Below are 24,088 nucleotides of genomic sequence, written 5' to 3'. Positions count from 1 at the left end.
TGAGCAACCACATATACAACCCACATATAAACGTGAAATGTCTGGGATTGCAAGCGAGAGTCTGACTGACAGACAAATCTGAGCTCAGCTGCCCAGTTTCACCTGTACTAGTACCCAACACCAACGCTGGTTTCCACTCACGACCACCACTAGTAGTACCACAAGAGACTTGCAAGCAACCATATATAAATTTGACCCATCCACTAAAATCAAAGAGCAAGATGGATGTCAGACATATGGCATATAATAGCACATTACACCTGTGTCGTGTATCATTCAATGTCCTATGAATAACAAGAATGATAGATAAATTCAGTAGTTTTTGCCTCTAAGCTTGAGAGAGGCTGGCCTACACGAATAACTGTGCAGGGCTCTGCTAGTTTGTACTCCCTCCCCTAGGGGAGTGGAGTGGGAGACTGTTCCTCTTACTTCACCAGGGAGTGAGGAAAGAGCTAGGACTGCTTCAAGTGCCCTTGGCTTGGAGTAAGGTCCAGGGTACATCCTGAGGTCGAAGGCCCTAAGAACTGCCTGCTGTTGTGAATGCTGTAAGATCTGCAGTGTGCAATAAAGTGTTTTCCTGTTTTACTATACTTTCCTGCCTGAGACTGCAATCTTTCAGGGGAAGGGTAAAGAAGTTCTCCTGCAGGGATTACTCACCACATCCCTGGGGCCTGTAAGAGATGAAGGCGCTGTCACCATGAGTACGAATCAGTAATTACCCCAGAAACCTGTTCTGACATCCACTACAACAATGCGGGAGACTCAGATCTACTGAGAGCCAGCAGGTATGCACCACAACACCCCATGTAGCAGTAAAATCTCCCAGGGAGGGGGTGGGGGGGGGGGGATATGTGTTACACTACTAATATGTTTCTAGTTATTCATTTGATGTATTTTATATTTTTAATATTTAGTGTCCACCACCACCATCACCATCACCGTCACCAATATTGGACAGTGAAGATTACCTGTTTACCAAAATGGCCAAAATACCTGCCAACACAAACGCCAGTGTCCACTGTGCACCACTCAATCCCACCACCACAACTGTCATCATTAATAAAGAGTACAAAACGACAAGCCGTAACAGCTTAAATATTATAAATATACATACCTGTTAAATTATAACTATGAAATTAGCAGTAGAACTATCAAAGTAGAACTATATTTATAAAACAAAATAGAACTACTACTACGACTATAGAGCTTTATAGTTTTTTATAATGTATAGTTATATAACTATTCTTCACTAAGCTGATCGCAATTAACATGTTACCAAAACAGCCATTAACACACCTACGCACCACCAATAAGGGTCCAAATCCACTCCATGCCAGCACCCCCACCTTTATCATCATCATTATCGGACAGTGATGATTTCCTTTTTACAAAAATTGCTACCACCTGCACACCTCACCACCACTACTAGTAGTATCATATGACACTTGCAAGCAATTACGGTATATACAAATATAATCTATATAGAGTATGCAATTGACATATCTGGGACTGAGAGCTTGGCTGACAGGCAAAACTGCGCACAACTGACCATTGTCACCATGCCACCTTTTCTAGTACCAACCCCCAACACTGATGTCCACCCCCTGCCCTAAACACTACCACCACCAATAGTACCACCTGAGACTTGTGAGCAACCACATATACAACCCACATATAAACGTGAAATGTCTGGGATTGCAAGCGAGAGTCTGACTGACAGACAAATCTGAGCTCAGCTGCCCAGTTTCACCTGTACTAGTACCCAACACCAACGCTGGTTTCCACTCACGACCACCACTAGTAGTACCACAAGAGACTTGCAAGCAACCATATATAAATTTGACCCATCCACTAAAATCAAAGAGCAAGATGGATGTCAGACATATGGCATATAATAGCACATTACACCTGTGTCGTGTATCATTCAATGTCCTATGAATAACAAGAATGATAGAATATATACTATTAACATATGACATGACTGTGACTGAGTGAGAGCATAGAGTTTTGTACCATGCACAAGAACCACCAGGTTGCTAATTTATATTACTTAAATGGGAAGGATAGTGTCAGCTCAGCAACAGCACACGCTAGCAGCAGCAGTCATGCATGATAATACTATTTGGACAAACCCATCACCAGACTCAGAATAAAATGAACCAGAATAAATGTACCTACATTTTCAATGGTAGGGTGTATTTGTTGTGGCTGGGACATGGTACAGTAGTTTAAAATAAGGGTCTGACTGAAGGACGGACAGGAGGTGGGTCTTATGATGACGAATAGGCTTGCTGACCCTGTGTGTCACTCTCCCAAATTAGTCTCTGTTTATCGTATTCTGTGGGATGATAACTCAGCATGTGGTCTTCCAGTATTAGTTCTCTTGCTGCAAACAGGCTTACACCCACTAACAGCTTTCCCAAAGAATATGCATTGGACTGGTTGTGGTGGTGGCACTCATACTAATAGGTGGTTGTGCCAACATTCTGACCTGTTTACCCCTTCGAGCTTTGGTGGCACTGGTCAGCCTAGATGAATAGTGGTTGCATAACCAGTTCTCCCTGGGATGTAAGTAAAGGTGGCTGTGCAGCGTGGGGGTAAAAGGTGGGCCCTTCAGTCTGCCTACACACGTGACACAACAGATGTCAGAGAGGGCCATTTCTGAACCTTGTACAGTTCGGTTGGGTGGCAAACTAAAATGTGACCACACACAAGATAATGTAAATCACAAGGCTTTCCTTATAGGTGGTACCACTTGGAGTTCTGTTGTTTTCTCCTCCTGCCTCTGTTTCCTCTTGCCTACAAACATAATCACCAGCATCCTCCTCTCCATATGAGCCATGACCACTACCCCTCTCAGTAGTGTACTGACCTGCTCCCTCCTCTTGAATTGCCACCTTGTCTGTGCCTTCCTCCTCAACCAGTATAATAACAGCAACCGCAGCGGCAGCACCAACAATGTGACAGGCTCTGCTAGTGGGGCATACATTAATATATATATCTCAGAAACACACAAAACTGCGCACCGGGGGTAAGTATAAAAGTAATTTATCACAAAAGAAAATCACAGGGTACCAGCAGTGATGTATTGCAAAAGTCTGGTTAGGTGTCAACAAACACGTTTGGGATAAGGGTACGTTAAAGTCGTGCCATGTATCCGGACCAGATGTAACAACCTCCACGGATTGCAGGCATGCCCACAAGATGGACGCAAAACCCACATGATCTCATCACGCTTTATATTAAACGTATTTCCTCATTGGGTCATACCCAAAGCTTCAATATATACACAACTTTATTAATCAATTAACAAACACATCGTATCCCATGGGGAACATGATTTTTAAAACATATTTCTATAATGCTCAAGAATCCAAAACATTGTTTACCGAGATTTTTGAATGCCACAGAGTTCTTCTTCAGTATTGCAGTTGTACAGTCAGAGATTATATACAATTTGTACATAGAAATACATAGTAGTGTGTGAAAATCGCAGGCCTCACCTCTCACCCACCACCAACCCCCCTCCCCCGGTCACACCACTAGCCGCTCCTCGGCGCAGGCCTCACCTCTCAAACCCCCAACACCAACCCCCCTCCCCCGGTCACACCACTAGCCGCTCCTCGTCGCCGGCCTCACCTCTCAAACCCCCAACACCAACCCCCCTCCCCCCGGTCACACCACTAGCCGCTCCTCGTCGCCGGCCTCACCTCTCAAACCCCCAACACCAACCCCCCTCCCCCCGGTCACACCACTAGGCGCTCCTCGGCGCCGGCCTCACCTCTCCCCCACCACCAACCCCCCTCCCCCCGGTCACACCACTAGCCGCTCCTCGTCGCCGGCCTCACCTCTCAAACCCCCAACACCAACCCCCCTCCCCCCGGTCACACCACTAGCCGCTCCTCGTCGCCGGCCTCACCTCTCAAACCCCCAACACCCCTCCCCCCGGTCACACCACTAGCCGCTCCTCGGCGCCGGCCTCACCTCTCCCCCACCACCAACCCCCCTCCCCCCGGTCACACCACTAGCCGCTCCTCGGCGCCGGCCTCACCTCTCCCCCACCACCAACCGCCCTCCCCCCGGTCACACCACTAGGCGCTCCTCGGCGCCGGCCTCGACTCGCGTCGTCCAGCGGCCTGGCGGTTGCGTGCACGCTGCGGCTCCAGCCTGCGGCTGCTCCCGCTCATCGGGCACTTTAGCCTCCTCCCGACACTGGCTCGCGCCCGCTCCGGGTTACCGTGCGCTCGGCGGCCTGCGCTGCATGCTCTGCCCCCACACCCGGGATCGACCGGTCAGAGCGCCCGGACAGGAGTGAGGCGCCTTCTGGACTGGTGGGAGCGTGTGTGTGTGACAGTGTGTGTGTGTTTGTGTGTGAGACACTGTGTGTGTGAGACACTGTGTGTGTGGCACTGTGTGTGTGTGTGTGACACTGTGTGTGTGTGTATGAGACGGTGTGTGTGTGTGTGTGTGTGTGACAGTGTTGTGTGTGTGACACTGTGTGTGTGTGTGTGTATGTGTGAGTGACACTGTGTGTGTGTGTGTGTGTGACACTGTGTGTGTGTGTGTGTGTGTGTGTGTGTGTGTGTGACACTGTGTGTGTGTGACACTGTGTGTGTGTGTGACACTGTATGTGTGTGACACTGTGTGTGTATGTGTGTGTGGCACTGTGTGTGTCTCACGGTGTGTGTGACACTGTGTGTCTCACGGGTGTGTGGCACTGTGTGCTGCGCGGGGGAGGGGATGACCAGAGCAGCGCAGGGGGGGGGGGGGGAGGACCACACCTGCGCATGGGTGGGGGGAGGTGGAGAGAGACGAGGGGAATGGGGGGGTGGAGGGGGGGGTTGAAGAGAGGAAGGAGCGGGAGGTTTTGGTCCCGGGCAACGCCGGGTCTCTCAGCTAGTCTCTACTAAAAGTGAGTTTCCTGTGGAGTTTTCCTGCTAATGATTGACTTTATTATCTATATGCTCTAGTGGCCTTATCTGAGTGTGGTTGGGAAAAAGGGGGCACTATACCTTTTGGTGTTTGTGCCTCCCCAGTACTCTATAAATCCCACTTTATGATTTTAGTCCGTTAGGCCACTAATTTATGAGTCATAGGTTAATCAATAGATTTATTGTCACTATTTTAGCTCACCATATTTGAGCAGCAATACAAGGATTATTACTATACTCCCAGGATCAAGATCAATCGCTCAGTTTCAATGGGATTTATTGGATGTTATAGTTTATGCCTGTGAACTGTTCCTTTTGCACCGACCGTGGACTGTAGGTCCTTCCTCTGTTACAGTAGTGTGTGAAAAGTCCTCCTCTGACACTTTTCACACATAACTAGGTATGTTTATTTGTGGATATGGATATTTCAGGCTTATTGATTCCTACCAATCCTGACTTCAGTTTTTCTGTAGTTTATTTACATTACAATAGCAGTCGGCACTTACTTCTCCTCTGACAATTTTCACACATCACCACTAACTAAATATTGAACCTGACTTTAATTCAAGCCAAACCCCTGAAAAGGCTCATCATTTGATTTTTTTTAAATGTTTTTAATAAACTGGGCAAGTAAAAAATTTTTTTTTTTACTTATTTCTATATTTATTTACACATTCAAAACCAATCAAGCCAAACCAAAACCAAAAAACGAATGTCAGTTTTCACCAAACCAAAACCAACAAAACAGTAAACGTGTCCACTCTTAATATAAATACATAAAATAGAAACAGCATCTTCAGTTTAATGGAGAGAGTGATCTTCTAAATGAAATAGTATCACTTTTTCAATTGTTTTTATCTGCTCAGTCAAATCTATCTGTTTTGTAGTTGTACAAATATTTATTGTGAAATATACTATGACGAACAAACTTTCTCCCCCTTTAGAAATATCTGTAGGTGTGGTTATTGTGGTGATTATCCCAGTAGCTCTAATCTTGCCAGGAGGTTATAACTGAAACATGGGTAACGTACCCAGTCCAAATGAATACAGCTGATAGAAGTGACTGAAGCAAGCTACCTCTTTTGTGATCTTTTTGTATTGATTATCTTTTAAAGCTTTGTCCCTAACTAGCAGCCCATGCAAGTGGGTTGGGAAGAGGAGGATTCGGTGTGAGGTATAGTGCACAGAGACAAAAGTGTGTGACAAATAAAAATGACAAGTTTGTGTTTCTGTATTGTTGTTTTGTGGAATGAAAGCCTGGACCAGACAATGTTGTTGCTGCTTTGTAGTGTGGCACTCCATAGACAATATTGTGGACTCTATAGAGAAACCAAGTAAGGAAAGCCTACCGACATTATCACCGCACCTGCTATTAACTGCCAAGCTTCACACGTTTACATACCCAGTAAGAGCTGTGTATTTCTGATAGGGCATAGTTATGAGACATTCTACATTGCTGTAGATGGATTAATAGTGCGATTCCACTTGACCTCACATATCTGATTTGCAATAAGGTGAAATCACTCAGTCGCACACCCTCCTCTTTTCTATTTTTGCTTAGCATGTATTTTTTAAATAAAGATATGTTTGATACCTTAGCAAATGGGACTCCCAGAGCAGAGTAAGAAATGTCAATGAAAAAGGGTTACATGAAAGGGTTAAGAAAGAAAGCTGATTCTTATTCTACAATTGTAGGTTGCAAAAAATCACAAAAGCATTTAAAATCAATTTTCCAAAACATAAAGCTTCTGGAGAAGTTTGCTATCCTGTATTTGGTCAGGATTAAAAGATGAAAGCAAGACAATATAAAAAAAATGTTTTTGTTTTACAGAGATAAGTAAATGTTTTTGGTAATTAAATAGAAAGGTTGAGTATGTGGACAAAGATACTTAAAGCATAATTCAGTGCTTTCACTTTGAGAGAGAGAGTTTCGTACCTTCAAAGTATATATGATGCAGAATGTTAGACTCACACCACCTAACATGGAGGATTTATGTAAGAACTAGCTGATATACCCGGCGTTGCCCGGGATGTAATTTTGGGTGGGCGGGCGACAGGGTTGGGCTTCCCCCCTCTTGACAGCTAGGTAGTTGACTGAGTGTGTGGGTGACTGAGTGGGTGTGTGGGTGGATGGGTGACTGAGTGGGTGGGTGGCACTTGACTGAGTGGGTGGGTGGGTGGGTGAGTGGGTGGGTCGGTCAGTGAGTGGGTGGGTTGGTGAGTGGGTGGGTGGGGTTTGTGAGTGGATGGGTGGGGTCGGTGAGTGGGTGGGTGGTTTTGGGTGACTGACTGGGTGGGTGACTGACTGGGTGGGTGACTGTGGGTGAGTGGGTGACTGAGTGAGTGAGTGGGTGACTGAGTGAGTGAGTGGGTGACTGGGTGGGTGAGTGACTTGTTGGGTGAGTGACTGGGTGGGTGAGTGACTGGGTGAGTGACTGGGTGGGTGAGTGACTGGGTGTGTGGCTGAGTGACTGTGTGTGTGTGTGTGGGTTACTGGGTGGGTGTGTGGGTGGGTGGCTGACTTTGACTGGGTGACAGTGGGTGGGAGACGGTGGGTGACTTGCCTAGACCGGGTGGTGGTTCCTGGCGGCAGACGGTTCCCCTCCTGGAACTGATATCCCTGTGGCATCTGGCTGGGGCAGGAGGTGGGTTCGGGAAGTTGGCGGGGAGGCAAGACTGGCAGGCTGGGGCAGGAGACCCGCGCCATGCTTCCCCTCCATTCCTCATTGGGTGCGAGGGGGGAGGAGCCTGGAGTTGGCGCAGGAGGGCCGCGCCGTGCTCCCCCTCCGTCCGGGAGCCGGTGCACGTGAGGATGAGTGTAGGAGGCCCGCACCGCGCTTCCGCTCCGTTCCTCATTGGGAGCGAGGGGGGAGGAGGCTGGAGCAGGAGGGCCGCGCCGTGCTCTCCCTCCGTCCGGGAGCCGGTGCAGGGCATCGCACGTGAGGGTGATGGTGTGGCTGGGGATGTTGCGTAGCGTCCGGGTTTGGGTGAGGCGGGGGGGGGGGGGGAGTATGTAGTGTCCGTGAATCCGGACATTGTTAGCGGGCGACATGGTGAGGCGGGAAATTTTATTGCGGAGCCGCCTGAAAGCTTGCAGCAGGGAAGGTGCGGGGCCTGTCCGGCTGAGGGAGGAGAGTGACGGCCACCAGGAGGGGGGAAGGTGAGCTGCGGTCCGGCTGAGGGGGGAGAGTGAGGCCTCCAGGACGGGGGGGGGGTGTGTCTGGAAGGTGAGCTGCGGTCCGGTTGACGGGGGAGAGTGACGGGCACCGGGAGAGGGGGAGGGTGGGTGTGTGTGTGTGTGTCAGAGGCGCATGTGGTCACGGTGTGAGGAGAGTGTGGGTGTGTCTCTTCTGCCTGCCTGGCTCCTCCCTGCTTGGCCAATGAGCTGTCCAGCAGACATACACACACAAACATTATTTGAGACTTATATATATATATATATATAGATGGTGCAGAGAGACACATACGCTGATACAGATTAAACAAATTATAATATGTGCCCCATGTAACTGCTCCCCAACTCCTCTTAATGACACTCCCCATGGAACATGCTAGGACAGGGGTGTGCAAACTTCATGTGATGCGCCCGCCTGCTTGTTCTTCCCCAGTGCTCGCGCTCCCCCTTACCTTAGTGCTGGAGTCAAATGACACCATGGGGTCATGTGATGTCATGTCACATGACCCTGTGGCATCATTTCACGCCACGTTGCCATGGCGACGGGATGCCTGAAGCCGGCTGAATCAATGGTAAGTGAGTTACAGAGGCCTCGCACAGTCCTCCGACATTTAATTTAAATGCCTTGGGGAAGAGTGCCGGGCCGCTGTAACCACTGCGCCCCCAAAAGAAATCTCCTGCCCCTTGCGGGGAGGGCCCCCCAGTTTGTGCACACCTGTGCTAGGGCACACCAGATAGAATTGGAGCAAAGTACTTTGATACATAAGGGCAGAATGAAAATGCCCCTGTTTTGTACCCAAATTTGTCCTTCTTCTTGTTGTTCTTCTCCGTCTTCTCCGTCTTCTTCTTCTCCTTCTCCTGTTTTCCCCCTGTACCTTATGTTTCCACTTTCCCTTCATTAAACATCGCAAACTCATGTTAGCAGGGCCCTGTTTAAGTACTGGGCCAATGTTTGTTAATGTTTGCTATTTTATTGTCATTCGTCTTCTAACATTATTGCACTGCACTGGGGAATATTTTGGCGTGTTGTAAAAAATGCCAATAAATAATAACATTTCTGTGGTACATAGACAATTTATCAGTGTATTTGGCTTTGTAAGAGATGTGTGCAGAGGTACATATAATGGAGACCGATTTGGGTGAAATTATATCTTGGCTTTGTTGAGCCTGTTCCTTTATCCAGGCAAAACATACAAAAACAACAAAATAATAAACCCCTATCCCTTTGTAAGGGCTAACTTACTTCCCCAGACCCTATCTGCAGGACTGGAGGGATATTCCCATTACCAGCCTATAACTTCAAAGTCTCAGAAAGAACCTTAAGCAGGTGGCCCTCAATGTCAGTCTCTGGCAGGTTCCTGGGTCCTCTGTGTCCAGGAAATATAGGTCTCTGGGTGTCTGGGTGTGTTGATCTAAGCACAGCCTTTGTGCTCAAGACAGTGTCTGTGTGCAGGCTTCTCTGCTCTCCTTCTGTCAGCCCAAATGTGAGTTAAGGAATCTCTCTCCTGTTTCAAACAGGAGGCTTTTCTTACAGACTTAATTGACCAGGTGGAGTCTAGTTAATCGCCTGCTACACTTAACCAGATCCCTGCTGGATTTTAGAGATAATTTCTTCAACAGGGATAAGTCCCTGTTACAGGCTTCCTTTGAAAGATTTAATCATACTTAAAATAACTGCTTTACTTAGTTGTATCTTGGAAAAAAATACATATTTTTGGGGGGAACACTAGATTCAATAAAATCAGTTTTACGACAAAAAGACATTAGAAACATTTTTATATGGTGATAATGAGTTTACAACACCCTTCACTGCTACCATGCAGTGTGCAAAGGGCAGTACTGCGTAGGACCATAGTAAAGAGTTGGCATAGACCTAATGGTTTCAATGTTGCTGTTAAAGAAATCAATTAAGTCTAATGCTCCTACGCAATAAAGTGCATATATGGGTGAAGCATATTCGTTAATAATGTAGAAACCTTAATTTCTTGAATGGAAGTTACTGCTTCTATAACTGTGCTTATCACCACATGGGCCTTAGGGGTCGATCCTCAGAAGGTCGCTCATTTTTTAACATTCTGTTATCTCAATTTAACGTATCGATATCCGTAACGCATAGCCCCAAAGGTGCTTAGCGCAGCAAAGTCCTGACATTGTCCATCAAAATAACGAATCCTTACATTTTAACGGACCTTAGGCTTTTTCATATACAAATCATATGGTAATGAGCAGATTACCTACAGTAACAATGGAGGTCCTCAGACCTCTGTTAATGTTAACACGTGATTATAACGCTACCATATTTAGCACCTTCAAAAGCTGCCCTCACTCACACCCAGGAGTACACAAAGCGCAAGAACTCCTCTCGTGGATGAATGGTAGTTCACAGGAATCAGATCAACATGTATTAAAAGAAAAGAGAAAAGATCATAGTACAATACAGTTTAATAAACAAAAAATCCTTAGAGCAGTGAGCTCCAGTTCACTCACATGCTCCATGATCATAAAAGGCAGTGTAACCAACTCAGGGTTAGGAGCGACGCCGATAGTACAGCAAGTACAGCTGCACACGAGTCCTCTGGGTAGGATCTGTCTTTTCCGCATCCAAACAGCGCCTGACGTCACAGGACTTCCTCGGCTCTCCTCCAATGGTAAGGGAAGGTGGCAGGCTACGGAGTCAGCGTCAGCGGCAGCCCGATGGTCTTTACAGCGGGAGGACAGCTGTTTCACAGGGAACGGCAAGAAGCTCCACAGAGGCCACGAGTCTCTGCGCAATTTCAAATAAGGGTTATATGCAGCAGCATTAAATATTAATTAATATTTCATTTATATTAATTTACAATTAAAATAAATGAAAGATGGACATGCACCAATACTTTATACAGTTATTATTACATTATATACCATATGATTAAGTAAAAAAAAGTAATAAGTGTAAAAATTATACATTTCTAATATTATAACAAGATTTGCAGTCACTTTTGGTTACACACATGAAAAGATCTGTTAATAACGCTACCTTAATAATGCGCCTTAAAGTTTGACAATGCACATGGGCAGCGTATTGGAAAACTCAGGTAACATAATGATGGTGATTTTGCTAACGTACTTTATTTGTGCAGATGATTAGTTTTGAGGATCCCTGTTAAATGAAGGAAAAATAATTAGGTATTAATAATTACCTAATTAAATAACATAACGTTATTTGCCTTCATTTCGCGCACTTCTGAAAATCTACCCCTAAGTGTTTTAACTCAGTTTATAAAGTTTGAAGGTGTTCACTAGATAGGCGTGAATGTCTTCAAATGTGGTTCACACACTTCGGCGAACATTTTGCCGATCCCTAGTGTTGATTTACAGTCAGGACACTGAAGGAGGTGGGTGTATTGTTTATCTTGTTTTTTCCACCCTCGTGATAATTTATTTAGTATTATGCACACCCCCCTGTCAGAGGATCAACTAGGAAAGGGGAAGGAGGTATTTTATGTACACGAAGAAAGACAAACAAGGGGCCGCAGAGGGAAAACCAAACAACGCCCAAGTCTCTACTGACAATGTTTAGAAACATTTCCAAGGCCATTTAAAAAAAATATTTGGAAATATTTTTACAAAGTTATGAATACAAGACACTGATAGAAGAATGAATTAACCATATAATTGGCATTAGTTAACTTGGGTCATATTTTAAGAATGCTGTCCAAATGGATGCACCTTTGAACCCTCCACAATATTGTATTGTATGTCATTACTTATATAGCACCATAAATGTACATAGCGCTTCACAGTAGTAATACACTTGGTAATCAAATAAATAACAGATAATATAAATAACAGGTCATGGGAATAAGTGCTTCAGACACAAAAGTAACATTAAGGAAAAGGAGTCCCTGCTCCGAGGAGCTTACAGTCTAATTGGTAGGTAGGGAGAACGTACAGAGACAGTAGGAGGGAATTCTGGTAAGTGCGTCTGCAAGGGGCCAAGCTTTATGTATCATGTGTCCAGTATAATCCACAGTGCTATTCATATGCTTCTTTAAGCAAGTGTGTCTTAAGGTGGGTCTTAAAGGTGGATAGAGAGGGTGCTAGTCGGGTATTGAGGGGAAGGGCATTCCAGAGGTGCGGAGCAGTAAGTGAGAAAGGTTTAAGGTAGGAGAGAGCTTTTGATACAAAGGTGGTAGAAAGAAGACATCCTTGAGAAGAACGCAAGAGTCGGGATGGTGCATAACGACAATATGCTATAAAGCAATCTCCCCTACAATGTCTACAATGGAAAAAGAAACTATCAAAGTGGAAGAGGCAGATTTCTAAGACACCATTTTAGATTTAATGAAAACCATCTGGATATATAAACTGAGGCACAAATTATGCATTTGAGACAAAATTGCGACAGGTATATCAAATAAAATATGCATGTTTTTTTCAATTATAGTTCTATCTTTCATACATCTGCTGCTGTTTTTATGTTCCAGCTTTGCACCCAGGGGGGTTGTAATAGGGGAAACCCATAGAGGTCTATTTATCAAAAGTCTACTGGCTGCAAAACTGGGGCAAAAAATGCACTAAATTTACTAAGAAAAATTATTCCCATTGAAAACAGTGTGATTTTCTTTTTTTTATAAATCTGGTACAGTATTGTGTCCCCATTTTGAAGCCAGAATAATTTGTTTAATTACCCCTATAAAAACTTAAAAAAATGAGCAGTTTAAGACCTCCTGTACCACCTGTGCCTGTTCTCCCACCAGCTGAAATCTCAGATCCCATCTAATCCATAGGTACCCTTCATACCTAGAGTACCTTTGTGTATATCCCAAGCAACCTTTAATTATGTTACTGTATTAGCTTCCACTGCCTTTGCTGGGAGTCTAATCCATGATTCTACTTCCCTTTCAGTTTACAAAATATTAAAATAAAGTTTTTCTTTCCTCCTTCTCTTTCTGTTCATGATCCCAAGGTTCAACAAGGAATGCAGCAGCTCCTACTCCCCTTACCATGCACCTCACAATTGGAACAATAATAGCTTCCAGTTTCAGTAATTTCAAGACTTCATTTTAATCTTGTCTTTAGCTGCTATATACGCCCATAATCACATATTATCTCTAACTCTCTCTCTCTTAATATAATGTACAACCTCTGTTCATTTAATGCAACCCTGTACTGTTACCATAACTCTGTACCCAGGACATACTTGAAAACAAGAGGCAACTTAATGCATTATTTCCTGGTAAAACATATTGAAAATAAATAAATAAAAAAGACATTTTTAGGGACAGTATGAATGTGTAACAGTAGTGTCTAAAAGATGGACTTCTAACCCAAACTTTGTCAGGACATGCAACATGAGTTTATAAATTACATGATGCTGCATCCTCCCCATCAACTCCCATTGCAAATGAAAGTGGTGTTCACAATGGATATACAGTAAAGCTATCTGTACACTGTAGATGGAAATAATGCAATTATTTCCTATATTTTAAAGGAAATTAGTTCAGATCTGAATATATAAACCCGCACTGCTTGTGTTTGCAACAGATCCTCACTAAAGTCTTTATAATTCAATTCTACATTAATTATTACTGAATGACATATTATTAAAATGTTTTAACTTTCAAGTGGTTCCTGAAATTTCACACATCTGTGACCTATTAGGGTCTCTGCAAAACAAACTGCAAAAGTTGCTCACTTACCCACTACTAATCTTCTGGATTATGAAAGATGAATTTATTTTTGTTTTCCAAATACCTTTTTTAAAGCTGCAGTTCAAGCTGCCATTTTTAAAATAATATATATATATATTCCCCCATTCAATATGTGCATCAATACAATCTGCACACTGACAAGTGATTAGCTAAACTGCAGATCGATCAGTTCTCCTGCAATTGACTGTAATTGATTGCTTGCTCAAGGTTATTTAATTCAGTTCTTGCACAGCATTTTGGGCAATGTAGTTCCTACAATATGATTGACTGGGCAGTTACTAGATACAATTGGTTCACTGCTAGAGAGAGGACAGGCTCAAGAGCCAGAGCCTATCAGAAGGGGAAGGGGGTTGTCACTTTGTAAACTCTTCCTACATTAGAAACATAGCAAATGTCTTTAAAATGCTTTTTTTTTTAATGCTACAAGTATTTTCTCATAGTACAGAACTGATTTATTTAAAAAAAACACACATGTAGGATATTGCTTGAACTGCTACTTTAAGTACATTCTTCAATATTCTGAGCTACACCTACTGAAAGCAACCAAACATACATGATGAACAATGAGACTACATTCTTGCATGTGTTTACTGTAAGTATGCAGGGTAAATTAGCTGATTTGTTCTGTGTGAAAGTGAATTGCAGGCTTATATATATATGCGCACACACACACACACACACACACACACACACACACACACACACACACACACACACACACACACACACACACACACACACACACACACACACACACACACACACACACACACACACACACACACACACACACACACACGCACATACATAGACACACACACACACACACACACATATATACATAGACACACACACACACACACACACAAAATGTTCTTATGCTTTTTATTTCTGCAGGGGACTTTTGCAGAGTTTACATATATCAGCTGCTACAGCACAATTGAACATGTTAAAAGTAAACTAGAGAAGCTAAAAAACTGATATTGTTTTGTCCAAACTGTTGAAACGGAAGAAAGCGACGTCAGTTTGTAGACTTTATGAAGTGTCTCATAAACTGCTTTGCACCCAATATAATAGCAGTTTAACCTGGAAAGCATTCAGGGGGTGGTGATAACTTGATTCATATTTAGAAATCTGATTTATTTTGGGTCATACAAAACCCAATGTTTATAAAGAATCTAGAGAATGTGTGTAAATAAATTTAGATTAACAGATGATAAATATACCATAGCATCACAGCTTAACATATTTATACAGAGCATGCCTTCTTTTCTTCTTTATACAAAGCACTGGTTCTGTTTTTTCTATTGTAGAAGATATGCAGATAATTGGATGTTCTTTCTCTCACTGTCTGCAGGTCATGTACAGAGCTAGGTTAATAGTTTGCAGCAACTACAACAAAGTTCTAAAGTATTTGTAAATAAAGTTTCATAGAGGCACTTTAAAATGATAGTGTTAGTGTACAGTATTTTATGAAAATCTGTCAAAACAGCTACAATTCTACTGAGAATCAGATAGATCTAAGAAGACTTCCTGATTGCACTGCTTGGATTTCGCCCTTGGAAAGCAAGTCTTAAAAAGAGATATCAAACTTTAGACTATAGATAACTCTGCAGCAAATGCAAAGGAGTTTCTCGATAGTGAGTTAGACAGGGACGTTTATTTCACTTCCCCTTTGCCTTAAAACAAATATATATTTGAGCCATAGATATTTAGATGACTATACCTGCGTACAATTCAAACTTAAATGCTCAGGCTTTAAATATCCCCTTGCAAGGTTTCACAGGACTGTGTTGTTCCAACCCATAATTGCAAAACAATCCTCTCAAACATTTCAGCACAAAACAGATTCTATTGTTTTGCTGCACATTAAAAAGTGCTATTCTCTTTGAAGTTTTTCTCTAATGGCTCTAAAGTGAAAGAAAATGTTTTCCTATTACTTAATTCAATCATAGTGAGGAGGCTTGGTAAAAAGCCCACGGATTTTGCCCAAAGTGTGACAGAGTTCTCTTTGTGTTTGCTTATCCTCTGCTGTCACACACTTTAATTCGCCTCTCTTTATCTTGCATTCAAAACTTTCTTCAATGACATTCAATAAGGTCCAGCGGCTGAAAAAAACTGGTTATTTTTTAGATATTCTTCCCAGTAGCTTTGGCTGAGTGTCCATTCAGGGGATGTTAACTCTTTCCCCTCAGGCGAGGCTCTGCTGGTTTCTTGCCTGAGGGAGGAGAGCTGCAGGTGCAGAGCTGGTTGCTGCCCTGTTACGGATAATATTCCGATTTTAGCCCTAGTCTGTCTGTTTATTCAGAGCTATGGCTCCTTTACTCGGATAGAATGAGCATCTAAACATCAATTATGCAAAGCAATATGCTTCATGCGCCCCTAATAGTCCATGCCACTATTAATATACATTGTCCATTAACAGGATGTATGCAGCTCCTATATCTAAATATCTATCTATCTATCTATCTATCTATCTATCTATCTATCTATCTATCTATCTATCTATCTATCTACCTACAAACACATATACTGTAGGACAATCATTTATTAATTTCATTCTATTGCTTATTATATGTGGGGTGATTACATGAAATACTATGAAAGAATTACACTAGAAACGAAATAATATACAGATTGCATATACCAATTGCATAGCTTGGAAGGTCCTTTATAAGAAAAGATACTAACGGCATATTTCTATACATTTATGTACACATTGGATATAAGGATATATTGGTACGTTTATTGTTATATTGAGAACCAGGTTAAGCAAGTCAAAGCAAGAAGTCACCATAAATGCTTATAATTTCAATAAATATTTAATGATGTAGAGTAAAATCAACATTCTCAAATAAATGCTAAACTATTCACAATGCAAGAGGTGAATATTGCAAATATCGGTATATAGTACTCTGAATTAATAATTCATTTGAAAATGTGAATTAATTGATTATAGTCCCGTTTTAGCACACAAGTTACAAAGATCAGATAAAATTAATACTCACTGTATTAACACCAACCATACGTATTGGTATGAAGAGGGGTAAATAAGAGAGAATTGCCCACAATGAACAAATATATGTGGTATTCAGTAAAATAGATGATATAAGGAGATAGGCAGAAATATTCTACAGGTGGCTGGATAATGCAGGTCAGGCGGAGGCTGGACGTTACCATGGATTAGATAAAACCAAGTAGCATTTTCACATAACAGAAATGGGATGAACTTGCTTATATTCAAAAGACCAAAATATAGGGAGATAAAAGAATATTAAATAGACAGGGAATGAGAAAGTAAATCCCAAAAGGGAAGAGGGACGCCTGTTACGGCGTGGGTGGGGTTGACAAGAATAGAGTACATTATGCAGTTCATTTAGTTAACAAGTGAAATAATGAGGAAGCGTGCAGAGTGAATGCCAAGAGAAAAAGCACAAAAAGGCTATTGAGTGCACTCGCCGCTCCTGTCGTAACCATCACATGGCAGGAACACTATTTAAACTTCAGCGCGTCTGGTTTCAGCACCACACTGCTGTCCAGCAGCACCCTGTGCGCACTGATCGCCACATAGAGCAGCTGCACAGAGCCACTGACTGTCCTTAGATGCCTCGCTCATTCCTAGTAGATTCCCTCATTCTCAGGGAAACGAACGAGAAGAAGGATGAGAACCACCCTCCTCTATTCCCGTATGCAGTGCATCCTTCACACCCCTTGCACGGATTACCCCTGGGCTCTTGCCACTCTCGTAAAGCAGGACTGCTGTGCGTCTGTCCGATGTGTGTTACAGCTTCCCAGCTCCATCCACCTCCACCGGGCATCCCTCTGCTCAAGGCTTCCTTCTCCTCCTTCAGCTCTCAGTACTGCCCTGCTGCCTTGGGCAGACAGCACTTGGCTTCTTCTGGAATCAACCTGAGCCACGGGCCAACCATCTATCAAGCGACATATCCCTTGCCAGATCCAAGGCAGTTTAACTGCATTTCTGTTGGTGAGTACAAGAAACGTATTACTGTACTTACCTGTGGAGTGACACATTAAACCAAACTCAAAGTACTAACAAAAGTTACATTCCAAGTCTAGTTGGAAAATGTGATTTTCTGATGCACGTTTGATAAGCAGTTTCTAGATTTACTATAAAACCAAGTTAACCGGGGATAACATACATATTTAATTTTTATTGTTTACATTTAGCAATCTTCTAATGTTAAGAAATGAAAAAGTGCATGCAACTACATGTTGCATGTTGTATTTTACAACAACAATGAAGAGGCCGCCAATAATGAATAACTGTGCATTTATAATATCAGATTTGTACTGACATCTCTCTGTTTTTTGTTTCCTTCAGACAGCTCCTCCAGCCAGTTACCCAGCAGTAAGCGAATGCGCACAGCCTTCACCAGTACCCAACTCCTGGAGCTGGAGAGAGAATTCGCCTCCAACATGTACCTGTCCAGACTTAGGCGCATCGAGATAGCTACCTACTTGAACCTTTCTGAGAAACAGGTAAAAATCTGGTTCCAGAACAGAAGAGTTAAGCACAAGAAAGAAGGCAAGAATAGCTCCCACAGAGGAAACCCCCACAACTGCAAATGCTCATCATTGTCATCTACAAAGTGTTTAGAAGATGAAGATGACATAGCCATGTCACCATCATCGTCCGGAAAGGACGACAGGGACCTTTCTCCAAGTCCATAAACCAAAAGATTCACAAAAGACTTTTACACTGTTTCCCCTGCAAAACACAATATGATGTTTGAGTCGCTTTTGTACATAGTGTAACTTGCAAAGAGTTCTTATTACATGAAATGTCTCTAGAACTGAATGATTAACTTTTAATAGACAATTCTTGGCCCTCTAGTAAACAGTGTACATAGATGTTTAATGGTACTATTCAAAATCCCACTCTTTGAATATAATTATTCTGATCTCTTGCCAGAATTTTCAAGATGCAGCCAATTTAAAATAGACCTCCAAGTGTCTGAAAAGAAGTTGAGGGGCAAATAAATATTTGTTGGTGTACTCCTAGAAAAAAAAAGCAAATGTGAAGTATTTTGTATCAATATGAGAAATTTGTTAAATTGATTCATGGCAGATCTTAGTATACTGTAGTTATGATGATATGTACAAATGTTATGGGATTTACCTTAAATCTTATAAAATGTTTGAAAATAGATTTTCAATACTGTATATGTGTCTTATTTTGTTTCTGTATATCAGAAAATATTTATTTATTTATGTAAAACAAATAAACATTTTTTCACAAATAATATTTATTGTATCGTGAACTTTTTGCATTTCTTAAGGATTTTATAAGGTTAATTCAGGTAGTATCTTTATGCAAGCACTTACTTATTCGGTATGCATTTAATGAGCAAATTAATTAATCATATTCATTTGAAGACCGAAATGGGGCAAAACTTGCAATTCAATACATTTACCTTACATAAAAACATAAGAAAAGACAAAAGATCTATTTATGTTTTTCGCTTAGGTTAACGAAATGAAAACATGTCAATTTCAGACTGGAATTGCTATATCATTTAAATATAGTCAATCAAATTTGTACATGTATCATGTATGTAACATGTATATATTTTACAAATACCCCTAAGATGGTTTCAACATAGAAAATACTACCAATTATGGTTTTAATGATCATATCAGAATACAATTAATTTCTACAATTTGGGGTAGTTTGTGCCCTTTAATTCTTAATAAACAGCTTTCTCAAGCAAATTAATTTCCTTTTCAAACAGATCACGTCAGCAAAGACTGAGAGGACGAATTTAATACATAATAAGAATTCATCTTACGTATCACCTATCACTTAATATTAGCGAGACTGGTAACATTTTAGATATAACAATGCACCCCATTCATAACTAATATATTCCTTATATCTTTATAGAAATGATCAATCGACATTGTCAAGAAACGTTGCCTAACTGATCACGCTAAAACCCCTTCTATATCACGTGTTAGTTATATGTACAACAGGAACCCTAATATAACACTTTATTGCAAGATACAGGGATAACATTTTAAACTAATTAAACTATTTGTTATACTCTCCACATAAATAAATATACATGGTAAGAAAATACAAATGTGTCTTTACCTTTTTGCACTTTTAGAAGCATGTGGCATAATTAAAGAGTTGGTTCCGCATTCAGATTTTTTAATCCATTTTGAGAACACAAACTGGATATGAACTATAAGTAGAAACACAGTCTTATATGCAACACAGGATTTAACAAATAATACAAGCACAGAAATAGCGACCAAAATAAAGTGACTGATATGCTTTTAGTGTGTAAATAAGGTTAAGATAAGGACACCGGAATCAACAGGGAAAATGGAAAGTATCGCTTTATATAGGGTTAAACATTGTGAAAATTGTATATTTTTTATACTTTTCTCATTAGATTTCTTCCTGGGTAATGGGAAGACTGCATCAGAAATGGGAAATCCTTTGCTTGCTCTGTTCATTGGATCATTTATGTGACAAGGTGTTGAGAAAAGGTCACATAAAACAGACAGATACCCCTCCCCCTCCCCCCCCCCAAAAACCCAGCCGTTTTTGATAAAAGAAAGTCAGCTGAGTTCCATTTAGTTTTAGTTCAGCAGCCTGACAGGTAAAAACCAAATGACATGAAACATTAACAACCAATGTTAATTGAATTATCCTACCAATTCCTAACCAAATCCCCTCTTCTCATTAGATTGTAATCTCTGAGCAGGATCCTTCATACTATATCTGTTTGTTGGAAAATAACTATTCACTTAACTGGTCCATATATATATTTTATTGTCTACTGTATTTATTATATATGGCAATACCTAGTATGTTTGGGGTGTTTAATAAAAGAAAAGGGTAATGACAAAAGTATGTGACCGCAAAAACAGTTGTGTACCCAGCCTGGGACACTAAGTGGTCTCTCTATATACCACCCCCCATTAAAAGTGCACAGTGCTTATTTTGTCGCAGATTGCACTGTAATATATCTTTATTTATCTGTATTTATCATTCTGTGTTACTCTTTCTTGTACAGTATGTCTGCAGTGATATTAGGATTTATGGAACAAGTGGGAGAATATTAGCGGAGAGTCACATTTACATGTTATCATATGTATGGAAATGGTCTGTACTGTATGAAGAAATGTGCGGCTTGCGTTGCTTGTGGTTAAGGGTTTCTGTGTTGTTTTCCCCTGTAACCTTAAAGGCGACATAGGAAAAGCAACTTCTACAATTGCTCTCCATACGTACTTATTTATATATTTATAAAAAAAATGTTTTACCAGGAAGTAATACATTGAGAGTTACCTCTCGTTTTCAAGTATGTCCTGGGCATAGTTAATATGACAAATAAAACATAGTTACAAATACAGTTACATAAATGAACAGGGTATATATTATATACAATAAAATCACACTAATAAAATGTACACTTTTGAAATGCAAATGCTTCAGCGCACTTCTTCCTCCTTTCTTGGTTAAGAGCATTAATCCTGGCGATTTAAAGCAGCATTTCCTGAGCGGAACCCCACACATTTCAACTCCGGGGACCCCCTGTTTCCTGAGATATTTACAGGAGAAGTTCATGCTGGTGTCTCCTGCAAGTTTAAGGGTCCCACATCATGCAGGCAAATAAGAAGCCATCATCTGGCTTTCTATTTGTCCGTGTGACGTCGGACCTTTAAACCGCTATATTAGGTGCCGAGTCGGGCAGCTACATGACCTGTGGAAATGAAATTAACAGGGTTCAGGTCTGGAGACACCCTGCTTCCCACCTAATAAAAAAAAAACAACCTAGGCAGTAATGCACCTTTAATGCTGAAGGATCATCTCAGTGAGTAAAGACACTGACCCTGGGAGCAACAACACAGTTTGAAGCAGGTGAACCTGGTTCAAATCTTGGTGTCTGCTCCTTGTGTCCATGGCTTGGTCACTTTATCTCCCTGTGCCTCAGACCCCAAAGACATAGATTGTAAGATCATCTGGGTATTGACTGTGTCTGTAACATTCCTTTATGCTGCGTACTGTAATTGTGAAGCAGTTTGAGAAAAGCGCTATGTGAAAAAAAAATATTATTATTTATAATATAAGAGTATTTTACACACCTAATATTAAAGTATGTTTACACATATAACATCAAAGTATTTGGGCACATGTAATGTCAAAGTATTTTACATGTGAGTTGTCAGAATATTTTGTGCATGATTATTGGAGTATTTTACATACGAACTAACAGAGTATTTTTTACACATTTAATAACAGTATGTCGATGCAATTGGTGATTGAAGTTGGTGTAGAAAAGTATAATTGGTGAAGGGTATTCCAATTTACCATTACACGTAACAGGGTTTATGTTACAAACATTTCTTTCAGCAGAAACTCACATTAAATCCAAAAATCTATTCTTCACATAAATGATGCACCTTTTCCAGTGTAAATTAAAGACAGGCAGAAAGTGGAATAAGCTTTGTAGACTTTTCAGTAAGTGATATGCTTGGAGGTTCCTTTCTCATTGAAGTGCAGAAAGCAGCTTTATAAACGTGAATCCCATAATCTTTCTTCTGGATTAGGTGCTTTATTCTCTGAGTGTAGAATAATCAACAGCCTAGGGACATAAGCAGTGTTCCAACAGAGCCTAGACAGGAAGTTTGCTACACGACCACTAGAATAGCTTATCATTTTTATTTTACACATCCAATTTACCCAGCATATGCACTCTGTAAACCTCCATAATAGCCAAAATCCATCTTGTCAGTGTGTCACACATGCTATAACATTTATTTTCCAATTGTTAACATTTTTGCAATGGTTATATTTTAGATACATGATATGTCTTCATTTAACCGTCAGGGCGCTTTGGAGGGAAACACAGCAAATAAACCTCTCTATCGATCAAGGTGTTTATTTACAAAAGAAAAGTATCCAAAGATTTAAAAAAGTGCACTCGTCAAGCAATATAGATAAAGTTCATATCAGATCAAATTGCCTTGCGGAGATAATTCTCAGATTCTACTAATTCTCCTAACTCCCCTGTCCCAGTCATCCGGCTGGAGGAACCTGCGTGCCAAGGTTATATCGCGGTTACGTGATCAGTGTGATACGTTCTCCTAGTGAAGCCAGGACTACTACACTCTAAGGTATATATCACTTTAATGAGAGCTATCTCCTATATGAAAATTAGGAGGCTTTGGGCCTTAGGCCTAGGACATTTCGACGTGGCCGTTCAGCCACCTCCGTTTCAGTGCCAGGACATTTGCTTCCGCGACATTTGGCTGCCAGAGATAATGTGTCCTTACCCTAACCCTAATAACCTCAACCCCTTACCCTAAAAACCTTAACCCTTATCCGCTTATCATAAAAAGCTTATCCCACGAACACGTTACCCTAAAAACCTTAACCCCTTATCCGCTTATCGTAAAAAGCTTACCCCACTAACCCCTTACCCAAGACCACAGAGGAATGATTTAACTATCATATTGTTATTTACCAGGCTCTTTCCGGCTCCTGTATTCTGTTTTTATTACTTCACTTAAACACAGATTCAGGGTCTTCATGGAAGTAACCCCATCTTTGGGTAACGCCACGTTATTTGAAGCTAACGCAAAGCAGTACTAACTTAACATGGCATTAACTGTATGCTAATGAGATCACTAACGGACGTTAATTTTTGTTTATATTTAGCTTTGTGGATACCCATTAAGCTCAGGGAAGCTAACGGACCTTACCTATTTAGGTAACCTCACGTTAGCAGCAAAAATTTAACAGGGCTCTGTGGATGTAACCCATAATTACACCAAACGGAGTTTACTTTAGCAGCAATGAGACTTTGATAAACAGCCCTGAAAAGAATGCCAGCATTTCCCCTGACACGAGGAAGGATATTTGCCAAAGTATGTACAGTAATGATGTGATATACTTACCAGTAATGAACGGCCATTTTTGGGCCTGAACCATTGTATTTTTTATGTACTGTATTACCTTGTTCTTTGACATTAAAAGGCATGTGAATTTCATTATAAGATGATGCAGTTGGTGTGAATACTTTTTCTTAAGATAGCAGTGATGCTGTAAGCGGGTGCTATCGGGTGTGCTGTCTTCCTCTTTCTTTTTTAGTTGTCAAAGTATGCCAGCAGGAGAATGTACCAACATCAATGCTGACCTCTGACAAAAAAAGCATGTTATATATACTCCATCATATTTGTTATTGTGCATTTCCCTGTTTTCAGACACAGGGGCCAGGAATCAATGGACACTATCTATACAAGTCTTTCAGCCA

At 41.4% G+C, this 24,088-nt stretch overlaps 1 protein-coding gene and 1 long non-coding RNA gene across 2 annotated transcripts in view; one reads left to right on the top strand and one right to left on the bottom strand.

Annotated features, from left to right (window-relative positions):
• LOC142491155 (uncharacterized) overlaps positions 1-4,533 on the bottom strand; it is a 39,434-nt gene extending 34,901 nt beyond the window's left edge. Inside the window, exon 1 of the long non-coding RNA XR_012800313.1 lies at positions 4,052-4,533. This is a non-coding gene — a long non-coding RNA (uncharacterized LOC142491155). The remainder of the gene's footprint in view (positions 1-4,051) is intronic.
• Positions 4,534-17,402: 12,869 nt separating this feature from the next.
• On the top strand, positions 17,403-18,491 carry GSX1 (GS homeobox 1). The gene is made up of 2 exons (XM_075593442.1): positions 17,403-17,784; positions 18,142-18,491. Exons 1-2 carry the CDS (start codon positions 17,403-17,405, stop codon positions 18,489-18,491), a joined length of 732 nt encoding a protein of 243 aa, XP_075449557.1.
• Positions 18,492-24,088: the final 5,597 nt, after the last annotated feature.

This window comes from Ascaphus truei, chromosome 3, assembly GCF_040206685.1.
Source record: "Ascaphus truei isolate aAscTru1 chromosome 3, aAscTru1.hap1, whole genome shotgun sequence".
NCBI classification, from domain to species: Eukaryota; Metazoa; Chordata; class Amphibia; order Anura; family Ascaphidae; genus Ascaphus; species Ascaphus truei.
Note: the sequence above shows the minus strand (reverse complement) of the source record. Positions and strands in the feature narration are given on the sequence as shown.

Excerpts from the sequence above, each read along its gene's own strand:
- GSX1 (XM_075593442.1), top strand. The coding sequence starts at position 17,403 with ATGCCTCGCTCATTCCTAGTAGATTCCCTCATTCTCAGGGAAACGAAC. Across the intron at positions 17,785-18,141 it reads GTTTAACTGCATTTCTGTTG|ACAGCTCCTCCAGCCAGTTA; the intron begins GTGAGTACAAGA and ends TGTTTCCTTCAG.